Source organism: Ambystoma mexicanum, chromosome 2p (assembly GCF_040938575.1).
Source record: "Ambystoma mexicanum isolate Mex_15411 chromosome 2p, UKY_AmexF1_1, whole genome shotgun sequence".
NCBI classification, from domain to species: Eukaryota; Metazoa; Chordata; class Amphibia; order Caudata; family Ambystomatidae; genus Ambystoma; species Ambystoma mexicanum.
This window is the reverse complement of record NC_090923.1, coordinates 598770833-598787874: the sequence shown is the minus strand read 5'-3', so window position 1 is coordinate 598787874 and position 17042 is coordinate 598770833. Positions and strand designations below refer to the sequence as shown.

The window sequence follows — 17042 nt, the reverse complement described above, 5'->3', positions numbered from 1 at the left end:
AGTGGGAACATATTCTTTATTGCCTTATCCACCTTCCCGAGCTGCTAGAGACCCCTGAAGAGACCCAATTTTTCTCCATTGGAACAACCGTGTGCGCTGGCACTACATGTACTATTGAGCACAAGGCTCCCCTCCTCTTAGGGCTTGGACTGCCTCTTAGATGAATAACTGATGTTGAACTGTTCCTAAAGATTAACTGCACTGCCTGTTTCCTTCCCATCTAGGTAGTCGACATATTTCGGTCTTTTATATATATTATATTGAGTGTGATGTATTGGTTTACTTAGTGTTACTGTGATTCTTTGCTATGGTCTATGTTACAAAGGCCTTGTAATAAATGTGTCTATTTTCTATATAACACCTGTCTGGAGTAATTTGTAAGTGTCCTTGCTTAGTGTGCTCAATGGGGTCCTTCAGTCACCCTCACCCCTCCTGAGACTTAGTCTTGACCACCTGCCATAGCTACCCTGATTGGTCTGGCTTGTCCAGAGGTTACCCTGTTTCAAGAAACTAGGTTGGCCTTCTGAACCTCTGCCCCCCTGGTCAGAGTTCAGAAATCCTTTTTAACACCGAGCCACTGCATTATCGAGGACCCAGGATACTGGTTCTGCTCTTGAGAGAGAATGAGAGACGGTGAAAATGGCATGGTGATGTTGGGATTCCCCTCAACCCTTTGTGCCAGAAGGTTGTGGTCAAGAGTTTGCCCATGCAGGCTCACCTGCTTTGATTGAAAGATGAGCTCTCCATCCTGCTTTCTTCCAGCAGAGGCGCTGTAGATGGACATAATTGCGTCACTGGTCCTTGGCGTGAAGGTCCAGACACCGGCTGCGACCATTCCGTCTTGAAGGTAAGTTTTGTAACTATGATTATTGTTCGTATTGATTGTGTTAATCTTCCTTCATGATTATTGTCCGTAACCCTATATTGTCCTTTCTCTCTCCCTTAGGTATGAAGATGACCCAGGAACGTATGATGACAACGTCTACTCCGGAGGAGCTACCAGAGGTAAGTGGTCTCTACCTGAAGCTCGCTGCTTAGGGTATGAAAGTCTATGCAAGTGCTAATCTTGTGTTTCCTTTCCCTTTGCAGATGCAGCTGATCAGTGTTTGATGGGCGGCTTCCGAACTCCTACAGGCGGCCGGAGATGAAGATCCGCGAGGATGGTGTGTCGGAAGAAGATCCCGTGTTGATGGAAGTTCTGGAATGGTAAGCATGCCGGGCGGCACCCGCGAGGGACTGCAGATCCAGGTAAGATATGCGTGTGGCTGCGGAAGGGGAAGCGATAGCAGTGCTTCCAGCGAAGGGGCGGCTGACTCAGGTAAGATGCGTGCGTAGCTGCAGAAGTAAAGCGGTGGCAGTGCTTCCAGCGATGGTGTGGCTGATTCAGGTAAAATGCGCGCGTAGCTGCAGAAGTGAAGCGATGGTGTGGCTGACCTCAAGGTAAGATGCTGGAGGGTTCCGGAGTCTGAGGATACACGTGCTGAAACAGTTAAGGTCTTCTGAACGGCGGTAAGCGTTACGCTGCTCTAGCAGACTAACGCGAAGCGCCAGCATGCGGGTCGGGCCGGCTTATATAGCCTGGCCCCAGCCCCTCCCTTTAGGCCCCACCATGAGGCCCCACCTTGCCACTCCTCCTGCCTTCTGCATGTGCCTTCCATGCATTGATAGGGCCCCGCCCTGTCCAGTTGCACGTGCCTTCAACAGTCTGTGTGCCAAGCACACTTTATAATGAGCTTGGTGCCAAAGGTGCCAAGACTGGGTCCATTGGGACCCTGCAGGATGTGAAGTAACTGGCCAATGACCAGTGGCCATGACATCAACAGAAACAATCTACAAGAACCACTAAGTCAAGTGGCACAATGCTCCTCTGTTGTCGCCGTATCAATAGAGCCAGAGGTAACGGTCGCTCTTTTCCAGTATTAGCTGCTGCTACATGGAATAAGCTGCCTGTGGAGCTAAGAATGATTCCAGACTTGCACATCTTCAGGACACGCTTGAAGACAATCCTGTTTAAATAAACACATTTTTCTCCTTCTACGATCGGTTTGCCTCTAGCAAATCTGTTTGCGCCCTGATGCCTGTGGGATCCGGCATTATAAATATGTTATGATTATGCTTATGCATATAGTTATTCATGTTGCCATTTTGTTATGTAGAAGGTTGTCGTACAGCCTAATTATGATGTATTCTGTGTTCTTCATGGGATGTTATAAGTAGAATGATGTAACCCAGAATGTAGGCTTGAATGCTAGCTCTTTATCAGTTGCAGTGTCCTAGCCTGGAGTAAGGATGTGCTGGGGGTCTGTATCCACTGTACTTTAAATAAAACCCATTGTTACGTTGACTTTGGAGCCATCATTCTTTCAAAAAAGCCAAATAAAAACAAATTTGCCGCTCTCCGAGTACCGAACGTTTATAAGCTACTTTTATGTTTTCCTTCATGTACAACCGAATTAAAGTAACATGTTAATCAAAAAAGAAGAAAACTGAAGACATGACTGTTTTAACCCCACTATTTATAAAGTGTATATTTATAAAATACACTATTTCCCTCGGGCTATCTGTTATGAAGCTCAGCACTTTGATACCCCTTGCGGTTGTAGTGCTTTTCACCCAACACAAACCTACACTCCAGTTTCTAAATCAGCCTCTAAATCATTAAATTTCTACTTCACAGGGGTTAGACTTTCCCTTAAAGAGGATCCCATATTTTCCATCTAGTTATTTGGTTAATGCACATCAATCTCTGATTAAAAGATGTAGTTTGGATGTGCCTTTATCCATCAACCTCATATTCTGTTAAAGGATTGGCCAATAAAGCAGAGCTGCTTACCTTTCTCAAGACGACTCCATGGACAATACTCTACTAGTTGTACTAGAAGGCATGGCACATTGTGAGTGTTCAACAACCGACTGAGTCCACTGAGGGGTAACCTGAGAATGAAAAAGAAATATTTAGCTACCAGTATAAAAACACGGATAACAAAGAAAATATTATGTACTTGAAGTAATAAAGGTATCTTCAAAAGTTACATTCTATTAACATATTCCTTTTTTAATGTACTTTTATAAACTTGCAATTTATGTACTTTCAATACAATTATGAGCATTACTGCATTGTATGTTCTAATGGATACCAATTATAAGAATACTTAACTACATATGGAATGCTAATGAAATGCAGAAATGGACAAGAGTTTAAGAAAGAAGGAAGGGAGAAATCTTACCTTCAAAAAAATAAGTGGGGCCAAGGGATTAGTGTGACTAATCTACTTGTGCTGTTCTGCTTTGTGAGGAGAACGCTGCCTTTAATTGTTGCAATCTGCAATTTACATAGAAACACCTGGCGAGGGCGTGGCTAGGCAGCACGCCATGCAGTCATGTTGGCCGTGAGCTCCGAGTAAGGGTGCCCGATCCTGCGCTTCCCGGCTTTGGAAAACACCTTGTTCCATCCACAATGTCTGCTGGTGGAACCCCTGATCGAGGGGCCGATGCAGACTCTGCAATTCGGGCGTGAAAAGCCCCAGAAGGATGATTTAAGGTCCCTATAACGGGAGAGCTCGGGCTGTCAAGATAGCTACCCGCGCACTTGAACCAGCAGTGACAAGCCTCCCTGGGATGTAGAGGAGACAGCCCAGCAGAGGACCGATCCCGAGCTGCCTGCGTTGACTCGCCTGCCGTCATGGCCCCCACAAGGCATTGCAGATCCTGACTGGCAGAAGAGGAAAGGAGGACCGTTGACGCTCGCATCGGGTACCTACAAGCTGCGGCGCCGGCAGCCGTTGCTTGGCCGGAGAGGTGAGGAGCGGGAGGCGCCACACGGATACGCGGGAGGGCCCATGGGGAGACGGCGTCCTAGGCAACCCCCCTGCCCTCCTATAGCAGTGCCAGCAACCCTGGAGGGGAGGGGCAACACCGGCGGCACCTGAACTGGAGCTGGGGAAGAGGCGGTGCAAGCATGGCGGGTGCCGAGACCAGGAGACAAAAATCCTGGTTTCCCCTCTCCCCCGCTTCACATTCTCCCACTGAGGCCAATAAAGCCATGAAGTGGGCCCTACTGTGACAAGACCACACAGACCAAGAAGAATACAAACCCACGACTACATACTCAATCCGAGAATATGGACTAATGAGGCTCAAGCCTCGGTATCCAAAAATCACTGCTGATGGATACAAATCTATCAGCAAGAAGAGGAACAAGCGCGCATGGAGCATGCTGGCCCGCATTGCGTGCAACCTTCCTCACTGATACTGCCCAGGTGAGGTCGGCACAAGTCCCTGGAAGCCTACATAGAATCTTGTGGTAAGCATACAGAGGAGCAGCTGTTTGCCAGCGACGGCTCTCCTGACGGCAGGTCTGCCTAGCGCTTTGGACTCCTCACACCACTAACCACAGCACGGAGGACATTGACACATTTGGTGAAGATACACGACCATCATAACACTTCCAATTCATTAAAAGCTTTAGATAGAGAGCCCAGGCCTCTCAGCAGTATCACCCTCCCAGTTCAGTCCTGGCAGAGACCCGCCTACCTGATTCTGGGCTGATTCCCCCTCCACTAACAGAGCGGACCGCTCCTGTTTCACCCCACTGCTGCATCGCTGCTCATAGGCTCTTAGAAAGTGTCTCACTAGAACAGAAACCCCCCTATATGGTAGCATGGGAAAGGGAATTGGGTTTGGAGATCTCGGGGGGAGTCATGGCAGAAGATAAGGACTAGAACCCAGAAAAGTTCACGCTGAACTACTGTAAAGGAGGGCGCGCTTACACTCGGTTTCCGCGGGTACATGTCCCCACAGCAACTACACGCGATGAATCCCACCTACCCTGACACATGCTGCATGGATGTGGGGAACGAGGTGACCTAGCTCATATGTGGTGGCATTGCCCAGTCATACAATCATTTTGGCTGGAGGATCTATCCAAAATCAAAGAAGTCGCTGGCGCCTTGCACCCCATGGACCCACAAGTCCTATTACTGGGAGATGTCCCAGAGGACGGGTCATTCAAGATGACCGGTGCGAGGGCCGAACTGATCTCGCATATGCTTACAGCAGGTCGAAACACCCGGGCTTGTTTCTGGAAAGATGTAAATGGTCCACACACGTCCTACTGGTGAGTGAAGGTCTGGGAGCTGTTTGGGATGGAAAAGATCACGGCGACAGCAGAGGGGAAATTGCCCAAGTGTTCATGTATATGGGGACCATTTTTGGACTATGTGGCAGACAAAGAGCAGATGTTTTTTCAGCCGCTTATTCTGAAACAGCTCCTGAAACCATGAATGCTGGCACTGTGTTATCTTTCCCTTTGCCTTTGTGTTTTATTTCTTCTCTTCGCTGCTCTAATCTTCAATTTGTACTCACTGATTGAACGGCTGCATTAAGCTCAACAGTTATGCGTTTACAAAAAAGCAGATTTAGATGTTGTGATGCAGTTACTTTCTTATGAAATTTTGTATGATGTAATACATGCCTCATGTTAATCGAGATCTCAATAAAAATTGGTTAAAAAAACTAAAAAAACACCTTGCGAGAGCAAAGCAAAGCAAAGTGGGGCTAAGTGATTAGTGTGGGCAGGAGAAGAGGCATACTCCGGCCCGAAATACAAAGCCCACACTGAGTATGTGCCCCTTTGTACCCATTGATCCCGGCAAGACTGGTGGCCACTATTTTGCTCCAGGGTGTTAACGTGAGGCAGAGCACCAGGGTGTTAACGTGAGGCAGAGCTGCAGCCGACGGCGCCAGGAGACTTGGATGGCGGTGAGTGAGAAAGGAAAACTACAACACTGAATATTGTACAGTTGGGTGATAGTTCTTGCAAGTCGGTTGCTACACTGGGGTGCATGGTCAATTACTGTGCTCCATCGGAATCGAGGCAGGGGGGTTTGCTAAGTAATAACGTGCTTGTGGCGCTCCTTAAGTGGAGGCCTGTTGCTAGGACCTGGCAAGTACTTTTATACGCCCCACTACATTCAATCCTCAAGCATTCAGGGTGATTCAATCCCTAAACAAAAGTTGCCCAAATATGGATTGCGGACCGCCACAGCGCAAATGACTAAGAACAAATGTCTGAGTCGCACTGAAAGTAGTACAATGGTCACCCCCCTTACACCGAGCCCAAGGTCAACTCTTGCCGCTAAGAACATTCTAGCGGAGATAAAGGGTAGCAATAACCTTACAAAGGAGCAGCCTACAATCGGGGAAGACAAAAGCAGGAAAAGTACAGACTGAAAATCTTCTGCTGGAGCAGAGATATGTAACAAGTCCAAACGTAGAGCGAACTTGACAGTGGGCGCCCAAGTGTCTCGGGTGATCCGAAGTGGAAAGCTCAACAAATGGAAACCTATAGCCTCTCCCCCTATAGATAATAATGACTTGTTCTTGAACCCCTGCCGGGGCCTGCAACAAAAAGCAGATGAAATAATCGGTCCCACAACAATGGTTGCTTCTGACCTCGATAATGCAAATGAAACATGTATCAGCAACACTGGACTTGGGGGGGCGGGGTTTCCTTTCAATGTTCCTCCAGTCTGTCCAGTAGTGAGAGTGAGTATGCAGAGCAGTACCATTGTGCCGACCGCATCCGGCAAGAGAGTAGCAGTGCCTTGACCACCCTGAATGCGGTGGCATCTTCAGTGGATGCTCTGTTCACACAGTGTGAGCTACCCACACAGGTAATGAGGTACCCAAGAGGGATAGCCCAACCAAATGGACGATTTTGGAGTTTGCATCAGCAGTGGTGGTGGTGGTGGTGTTGTTGAGTTCTTATCATTTGGAACTTAGCAATTTGTGGTACCAATTAACAGTATGCTATAAACACACGTCATTTATACCAAGGCCTAATGAGGCACTGTTGGATCCACAGACACAGAGTAGTCTGAAGAGCAAAGGCTCCTCTGAGATAGTGCGGGCCATTTTGAGGGCACCGGCAGACCACACAAAAAGGGATGTTAAGGAAGTATCTAGTTGGGTGCTGCATACCTTTTAAAGTGAACAGTATTGAAGGAAACTGGTACACTATTCCTGGCTTTCCTGAAATACCCGCAGCTACGATAGCTTCACACAATCCCTTGGGTGACTCACCACTTTTAGCAAGTGATATTTGTATGCTCCAGGAGACATGGCTCCTGGATCCCTTTTAAGTGAATGGTTATACTGTTATGTGTAGCCCTGCTCACCCCAATTTGAGAGGGCATCACTCGTTAGGCCTGGCCTTGGGAGTAAAGAAATCAGCAGACTGTTTCTCTCGTTGACAGTGAACATACCTCCCCGTACATCCTACCTCTGTGCATCGCCAGTGGTAGCATTGCCTATAGTGATTTGATAATTGCAAATGTATACAATCCCCCTAAGGCCCAGGTCTCCAGTAACATATCAGAAAGGTTGGAGCAGTTAGTAGAAGCATGGTTTAATCAGTGCCCTGTTGGCAATTTGATTATTGCTGGCGATTCCAATGTACGCTTGACATTTCAAAATAAAGCATTTTTTTACGATTATGATACTGAGGAATTAGCATATTATATGATTCCAAAGGCTGTGGCGGGGACTCTGTGTGGGGGGAAATGGTGCATGGAGTTTGATCTGGTGTGTTTAAATATGAAATTATTGAAAGGCTTACCCTTGCCCTGCACTTGGTTGAATGGTAGGTATTTTTCGGTAGTTGATAATATATTTGTGGATTGTGAACTTTGTATTAGTTGCAGCAGTGTGGTGGTATTGCAAACCCAACCAAGTGACCATTAGCTTACATGGACATAGAGGCCTTTTTATAGTCGTGCTACTAACTATTCCGATCCCAATTGCAGGACCAATGTGCAGGGTAACAGAATTATTTGGTCTGATAGTAATGTCAAGGAGATTTAAGCCTTTATCACCCTAGATCCAGGTGCTTGGGAACATTGGTTAAATAAGAATAATTGGAATTTTCAATTAATTGGAGATTATCTGGGGCAGTGGCTTAAAAGGATACCAACTGGGCCGGGCCCCCATACCAAGAGAGAGTGGACCTCATTACGGGCCCAACAGTAACCCTGACGGAGCTACTGGCGGATTGCCGCCGGACTCGTAAATAAATGACTGGCGCTTGGTGTCCCGGTGCCACCGGGCTGTTCCAAGTCCGGCGACCGGGAAATCAGGTGCTGGTAACTTCATTAGTCCCCATTCCCATAGAGTCCGCCAGGACTCTATGGGAATGGGGACACGGGAGCACCGGCACCATTGCCAATGGTGTTGGTGCTCCTGTGAAAACTTTGTGGGTGGGTGCCGTCCCTCCCAGCAGATCTGACCCTGCCGGGCGGGACAGCACCCGCCCGCAGAGTTGTAGTGTGCCGGTCTGGAAACAACAGTGCCGGTACGCTTATCAGCACCGTTGTTTCCGACCCGCACACTTATAATGAGGGTGCAGGTTGATATGTTTAAAAGGCCTCCGGCTAGGATCCTGATATCTTAATCATAATTAACAATTTGAAACCCTCAAGGGCCCCCGGTCCCGACAGTGGCAAATGTGGAACTCAAGGCAAACCCCCCAGTTTTGGGCTTCTCAACTAGCACAATTATTCCACCACATCCTGACTATTGGCCGAATCCCGGAGAGTTTGAGGAAATTCGATCCTAGACCAGGTACACAAGAGTGGGGATAGAAAGGACCCATGCAACCATCGATTACTTGCAATTAGTGATTGCAGCTCTAAGATAATTGTAGATAGATTGTTAAAGCGCCCGTCACGGTGGGTGGATGAAAACCACCTGCTAAGTAAATTCCAAACAGGATTTAGAAGGGGGCATAACACGTTTACCACCCTATGCGCCTTACATTACCAGATAGGTGAAACACTGAAAGAATCAGAGCGAAAGTTATATCTATGTTTTGTAGATTGTTCTAGGGCCTCCAACTCAGTCTGTCGCCCCTTACCTTGGAAGAAATTGAGAGACTGGGGAGTGGACCATGCTTTATTGTATTTTATAAAGCTGTGACATAGAGATACGCATGTTTCTGCTTGACTTAATCAGGAAGGATTCCCAACTAGGAAAATAAACACAAACAGAGGATTAAAGCAGGGGTGCGCCTTGGCACCTCTACTATTCAATCTACATATATCAGATTTGTGTAGTGCATTTACCTCAGTGCAAGCTTCCCCCCACCGCATACAAGTTGTAAGCTGGTGCCATGGCTGATTTATGCTGATGACATTGTGCTTATTGATTAAACACTTATTGGTTTGCAGAGATCTATTACGGCATTGGGCTCTATGCAGCAGCCAATCATCTTATAAACAAAACAAAAACTAAGGTTTTGATCATAAGTAGCAAGTCCAGCAGGAGCAATACATTTATTTGGAAACTGGGTCAGCTTCCTTTGGAAGTGATGAACAAATACATATACTTAGGATTCCCCATAAAATCTGTACCAATACAAATACTTCACGAAGACAACATCTCAACTAAAATTTGGAAGACGTGACTAGTATAATGTGTGGCCTGCTGTATGGCCTAGAGGTTTTATCTGAGTCCCATGTAAAATGGCTGGAGCGCATATAGGGGTAAATTCTCCTGTCTATCCTGGGTGTCCCTTTACGGTGGAAGCTGTTGGGAGCGAGCTAGGGGTGTACTCATTGGCATGAGATGGCTAATCCTCCGCTGTGAACTATACAGAGAAATTGGGGGCTGCCGTAGTGAAAACAGTTCCTTAAAGGGATTGCTGGCGACAAGGCTGGACCCTACGTGCAAAAATATTTTTTTCAAAAATCTGAGGGACACAGTTATGCCCCATATGAACAACATTGTTTTTACATTTGAGCAAATGTCACTCCTGCCTAATGGTTCCTGTATACTGCGTAAAAGGTCACTTCAGTGGGACAAAGTTCTTACTGCGACTAATGCACGTGTGTACAGGCACTTTAAAAATAAACTATCAATAAAGTTGCAGGAGAAGAAGTGTTATTGTGAACTTAGGCTGCAGAGCTTTAAGGCGAACATCCTGCGTTCCTACTTAAAGTTAAGTGAAAAGAAGCTCAGGCGATGTATTACCTACTTATGGTTTAATCTTTTTCCCACAAGGGAATATCTGGGCTGTTGGCTAAATTATCCAGTTGAAGACGGACGCTGTCGGCTTTGCAACCTATCAACTGAGACAACTAGACATGTATTAACAGATTACCAGGTGTTAAATGTACTGTATACAAAATCGGTATTCAAGTCCAAATTTGTGTCTACATTTGATTCTATTCGCTCCAAACAGTTTTGGGGAGTATTATATTCAGCGGAATCCCTGGTAATCACAACCGCCGCTCTTTAAGTGTGGCGTGAATGTTTGGTTTTATCGGTTGATGTTTAGCTGTTGATATAAGGTTTTATTTTGTTTTATTGAGTTTAAGCGACTGTGGCAAAGAGAAGTGAGCAAAGAAGGCCACAGAGCGTTCCAGCACTTACGCCGTGAAGTCAATAAATGGCATGCGGCAGCGGTTAGCTGTTAAATTGTGAGTGCCTTGCCCTGCACTCAACAGAAAAACCTTGTTAGACCAATTGTAAAAAGTTGAACTGCACCACACAAAAAAGGGATCCAAGAAGTACAGTTGTACTGCATTTTAATTCATTTTCTAGACAGCCTGACACGTGTTTCGAGCGTAGCTCTTCCTCTGAGGCAAGAAGTCTTGTCCAATCCGGTACACAATAACGTGGAGTAAGCAATGAGTAAGCTCCTTATCCGGAGTCTTAAGTAATACTGCGGTTGCAGATGCGCAATAGTTTAAAGGCTGCCTTTCGGCATCGAAATCAATCAAAGGGAGCAGGCAACTGATTTAAAAATGGTGTTCAGAACATGCACATTTTATATTTCTGTAAGTTGTGATATGGATAATTGTTATTGTGATGTTGGATTTTATTTATCATGTGTATTTATGTGTCTAAGGTTAAGATTAGCCAAGTGCACAAATACAAAATAAAAAATAAAGAAAAAAACTTCAAAAAGATCAAATTAATTACAAATATAAAATAGTACATTGCATAACGAATTTCATTATATTTGTGTGCCCAAAGCGGCCTTACATACTATGGGGTATTAGCAGCATTCAAGAATAGGTTCAGCAGAACATAACAACCATCTCAATGTGATCAACATGCCACAATTAGTGCCTTCCTAGCTGTCCAGTGTTTTGACATTTCGTTTACATAATTAATCAATAACTGACACAAAACAATGAATCAATGAATTTTCAGCTAATACTGTCCATTTTGCCTTGGCAGTCCAGAGGCGTTGCTAGGGGGGGGCTAAGGGGGCTATAGCCCCTGGTCTTTTGGTTGTAGCCCCGGATAGAATCTCAGGAGCTACAGCCAAAAGGCTAGCTAGCCCCCAGTCCCGACAGTCCTGACATTAGCATAGCCCCGGGTCTTTTCCAGACCTAGCAACACCCCTGCTTGGCACAGTGTCCAACAGAGTGAGGGGGAAGAATAAGACCACTGAGTGATCTTCATAATATATTGCAAACATCTCTACAGTTCAGCACACTACTGCAGTCCCAACCGTTGCCTCCATGCTACTCCCTTTCTTCACCACAACCACTCTTCTCTTTTGCTCCTTCATCTTCTTTGCTTATTTTCCTCCCTTCTCTGTTCTTCCATCATCCTCCTCCACTTGTCTTTCACTTCCATTTTGGTTTCCACTATCTTTGCTCTTCTCTCCACCGCCGCCGCTCTGCTCGTCACCACCACCACCACTCTGCTTGCCCCTGGTGCTCTGCTCGCCACTGCCGCTCTGCTGGTCACCGACACTCTGCACGCCATCAATGTTGCCGCTCTGCTCGCCACCACCCCCGCTGCTCTGCTCACCACCGCTGCCACTTTTCCTTCACTCTCTGCAGCTTGCCTCCTTTCCACACCAGCATGCTTCAAATCTCACTTTGTCAAGAGCACTACTAACTCCCAGATAGCTTGACCTCTCCTTTTATTCCAACACTGAGCTCGGGAAGTCTAATTACTCAAGCATGTACAGGTGTATGAAACATGATATCGTGTCTGGCGATTGGCCCTTGTTCATATGACCTATATATTTGCCAAGTACGACTGCTTGGTAAGTACTTGCGTCCCATCACTATTAGCCAATGTTCTTTTACCTACATCTCCCAACATAGTTTCATTCTCTCAAACGACAGTTACTGTGGTTTGAAGTAACTTTGGAGCTTCGCGTCTTTGATAATCAAGTACGTTTTCAGGTTTCTGGCATGTCCCGGTCACCGCAAGCAAGGCTGCAGGAGGTCCTCATACCTGGCATCACTATACACAATATTAAGCTCACAGGGCCAATATGGTGATTCCGTAGACTGTGTGGTCCTTTACCCATACTCTGCTGTGTCCCTTATAAGATTACATTTGCCTATACCATAAAGGAGTCTTCTGCCCAAAGGTCCTAGGCAAGAAAGGAGGCTAGTGAGGGACTGGGAGACCTTGGGAGATCCACCATATATCTCCTCCAGTTCCTGCAACACAGAACGAATGGTAGTCCATGGCTCGAAGGGTCACTCCTGCTCAATCATCTAGCCTCCTGCCTGTGACTTCATCGCAATTATTAAACATGTATAGTGTCCCATGCTTTCTTCTTTTCAAGTGAAGACCAACATCATTCTCTCAGTTACTTTTAACTTTCAACTTTGCCTGGGACTCCATCGCTAACAATGCTCTATAGGGCACTACACCCTTCTTCAAGTCCCGTGCCAGGATCTGCATGGCTATGACATTTTTAGCGATGGAAACACAAGCCAGTATTTGTGCACAACTGCAGTGTTAACACAGTTTTTGTACAGCCCGAAGCGAAGAACTGTACAACCACTAACCTTTACGTGGGCAGTGCCTCGAACTGAAAAAGGGAAGACAACCCTATCTATGGGTAGGTAGTGTGGCAGAGGAGCAGGCGGGCTTAACTCCAGGGAGTGGGAGGGAAGTAGGTGGACAGAGAGATACTGTTAGTCAAAAGAATACACACAGACATAAAAAAACATGGTGTATACATGAAAACAGACATTTGTCATAAAAGGCCCAACCCATTCCTACACTATAATGTAGGCCCATTACCTAGTGAGAGGTGCCTTCCATACAGAGACATGTGGTGGGAGGAAAGAAGAACTCAACATTAAGACACCCAGTATTAATAGTCATAGCAGTACCCCAGATGCTAAAACATATGTCACTGTGACCGTAAACCTCCAGGACACAGTATTAGGAAATACAAATGTAGAAACCCACAGCCATAGTCCACCAACAGACAAGACACAGTTAGGCTGACAGCACCAGGACAATACACTTCCAGGGAAAAATATATAGTGTCACATAAATTGTAATCAGGCATTCACAGAAGTGGAATACAAGGCTTTAACACTTCAGGAGCAAGCTAAAATGTTGGTCAATAGTCACACTGGACCCAAGATCTATCTATTCAGTTCTTATACAACGCCATTATCCCATGGGCAAGATGGATGTAGGAAATGTTTCTACAGGCAGGTAACTGCCCCTTAAGTCACTCTGGAAGAGTTTTAGGTGATGTGACAAATTGGGAGTATTCGTCCCTTCTCCCAAGGGGGGGAGCCACCCCTTTTGAGGCAAGGAAAGTGAGACTGTTTCGCAACACCCTCCGTAGGGGTCTGGGCAAGTGGGACCTTACTGGGCGTGACTCCCCTTAGGGGACAAGGACTCTCATTCCTATGAGGAACTCCCTAGACAAAACACCCTGTCTGCCTTTTTTGGGACTGCGCTCCATGAAGAATGTGTCCTCTTTCTATTGGCATTCAGATATAGTTAAGTCAAAGCAACTATATAAAAGAAAATATGATCTCTTTAAGAAGAATCCATGAGAGGGGAGTTCCTAACTGCCATCAAATCATACAAAAACCAAGGAAAGTTAAAACCCCAGAAAGGGAGGGACCTAAAATCAAATGCCAGAACCTTGATAAAGTATCTCAAAGAAGATCAGAATAAGCCTTCCATTAAACAGAGAATACATGACCCAGGACTGTTTGGGATGAGCTACAAGAGCTCATGAATAACCCAAGAGAGTTCCAAGGAGGAGGACAATAAGAAATGTGGTTCTAAACAAGAGACCTTTGTATAGCGACATTGCAGGGAGACAAGTGAAAAACCAATAAAGAAAGCCGGAAAGTTAAAGATGGGGGTTTTGGGTACCCGGTGTTGAAAAATTATGGTAGTGGTTTTTTGTTAAAGAAAGTGTCTGATTACACTGGTGAAATTCTAAACAAGATGCCGTGGTGGGTACAAATTGAGATACAACGGTTTTTGCCTTATGATATTAAATGTTTGTTTTCTTTTGGAAAGTTGCCTAAGAAGGTGTAGTGTTGGAAGGCGGTTTTGGCTACTAAAGAAGCTTTGTCGTCATGGATCGTGGGAACTGGACAAGGTCTTTATCTTTATGAAGAGGCTTCCCTTTGGCATAATCCTGGTCTGCAGTTTAATAATAAGGTACTGAATTGGAAAAGTTGGGTTCAGAGGGGTGTTTTGACTATTGGTGATGTGTGGAGTGCTGCAGGGGTAGTACCTTTTGCAAGTTTAGTTGAGAAAATTGGGTTAAGAAGGTATGATATTTTGGTAACTCTACTATCAGAACGGAGAGACATGTTGGGCGATCCATTTTTGAAGAAACCAGAGAATTTTAATATTTTGGAAATTGGACTCCAAAAAGTGTCTACTTTTATGCAGATTATGCAACCTGATGGACAATGGTTAGATTCATGGGACAAGCTGAGGTTGTCATGAACAGAGGAGTTGGGCAGAGAACATACGCCAAGAGAATGGGAAAAGATTTGGAGAGTGCCGACAACTACCAAAGTGGATTTGCAATTACGCTATATACATCAAAGGATATTGGGCAGAATATATTGGACCCCAGTTCGTATGTGTAAATTGGGATTAGTTGGTGATGATCGGTGTTGGGGTTGTGGGAAAGAACAAGGTACTTTGATACATATGTTATGGTATTGTGAAAGAGTGGTGAGTTCTTGGAGGAAGGTTATTGATAGGGTCGATCAAATTTGGGACATTGTTTATCCACGCACTCCCTTAACGGTCATCTTATTATTGTATAGTGGTGGACGGGATGTGAGTTGGGTGATATCGTGTGGGGTAATCAAAGTTTTGTTGGTGGCGGCTAAACAGGTGTTGAGGGTCTGGAAGACACGGAAGAAGCCGATGGTGGAGGACTGGATTTTAGAATTTTATCCAGACTTCAGAAAACAATGTATTGTAAACAAAACAAGGAAACCCTTTATGAGGAAATGTGGGGGAGCTTTATTGGCCTTTATGGATGATGCTAGATTAGGTTCTGGAGTGGAGTGCATTGATCTATTAGCATTAATATATGGGGAGGGGGTTTGTGTTGTCTATGTGGTTGTTTTGTGTGGTCTTACTTGTTTGTTGTCATTTGTTTGATACATCTGGCTTTGTTTTAGGTTAGTCCTAAGTTTCATATGGTGGAATACAGAGTTATGGTTTGGAATTCTGTTTTATTTTGTTTTCCACTGTTATGTATTTTTCAATTCAATGACCTAGGATGTTAATTCTGTTGTTTATTGTAACTTGTTGAAAATGAGAAATAAAGAGTTTAAAAAAAAAGCCAAATGAAAGAAGGCATAAAAAGGAAACGGTCAGGAGAAGAGACATTCTTTTGCCCTATACTTTTGATGTGTAAACCTTAGTTGTAGGGTCAGATAGAGTTTGGTTTTTGGACTGAGGACATTGGATTTGGACTTCCGGAAGACACACAAGCCCCTTTAGTTATTTTAGTTAGGCAGGGAAAAACCCCTTTAGCAATAGGAAAAGGTAGGCCTTTTCTTTATAATGTTATTAAAAAGGAAATCAACAAGGCCACCAGGGGGAGCATGATGGACAGCAGCTAGCCGGGTCAGCTCCCGTGCCCGGGACCACAAAGGGAGATTGAGCCCCCACTTTGCCCTCCCATTGGCTTCTGCGAGACCCCCACCCGTAAGACGAGGGTCTGGGACCCCCCCGGACCAAACTGGGAGAAGAACCAATGCCGGACAGCCGAGATAATCGGGCCGGCACAGACAGCAGTGAGACACAGCAAAGGACGGCGAAGCGGACCTGCATGAGCAGGCCATGCAGGTGTAGCCATGCTGGGATAGAGACGAAGGGCAGGCGAGGAGGAGTGACACAGGGGCTCAGCCCCCCTTGTGCCCTGTACGGGTCAAGTGCAGAGAATGCGCCTTTCCCTCTCCATCTCCCCAATGGAGGACGGAATGCGGTGTGCCCTTGAGGCACTGTGGACCCTCCCGTAGTAACCGTGAGTGAGGGAAAGGTGGTGGGCCCCCCCGTGACCTCAGGGCGGGTCGAGTGTGTGCTGCCTGCTTCTCGAGAGCCCCCCTGACCACAAAAGGAGCATGGGAGGAGGCGCAGTATAAAACCCTGCGAGGGCTAGAACAACAGCAGCAGCCCACGCTGCAAACAGGATACCGTCACATCATCACCCTACGTACCAGACTTCATAGGCAAGGAGAGAGGCGGCAGTACATGGACGCAAAGGCGAAACTGGCCACATTTGAAAACGCCCCCCGGGTTTAGGTTAACAGGTCCATAATGGAGGAAGCCAGTGCCACCAAAAAGGACATAGCGACCCTCTTGCAGGAGATTAGAAGCATGAGGGTGGACATTGGAGGAAGAGTTGATAAAATCATTCACAGAATTGACAAGATGGAGGAAAGACTGGAGGAGGTGGAACATAACCAGTCCACCCTGGACATGATGGAGACCCAAATTGATGGAGGTAGAAAGGAGGAAGGAGGAAATCCTCATGAAGATGGATGATCTTGAGAAAGACGGAATAACCTCAGGATATTTGGGATCCCTGAGAAAGGGGGAAAGGGGACTGAGAAAGACTTGCGAAGTGCCTTATACGCCATCACCAAACTCATCTTCGACAATGATTCCATTGACAAGGTCACGATAGAGAGCACTTACAGGGCCGGTGGCGTAGCAGGAGGCCCCAGATCTGTCCTTGTCTGCTTTCACAACTATGGCAATAAGACTAC

General features: G+C 46.0%; 1 protein-coding gene across 1 annotated transcript in view; it reads right to left on the bottom strand.

Annotated features, from left to right (window-relative positions):
• ZMYND10 (zinc finger MYND-type containing 10) overlaps positions 1-17042 on the bottom strand; it is a 1281921-nt gene that overhangs the window by 503413 nt on the left and 761466 nt on the right. Inside the window, exon 7 of the mRNA XM_069644108.1 lies at positions 2834-2934. Within this exon, the coding sequence (XP_069500209.1) occupies positions 2834-2934 (101 nt within the window). The remainder of the gene's footprint in view (positions 1-2833; positions 2935-17042) is intronic.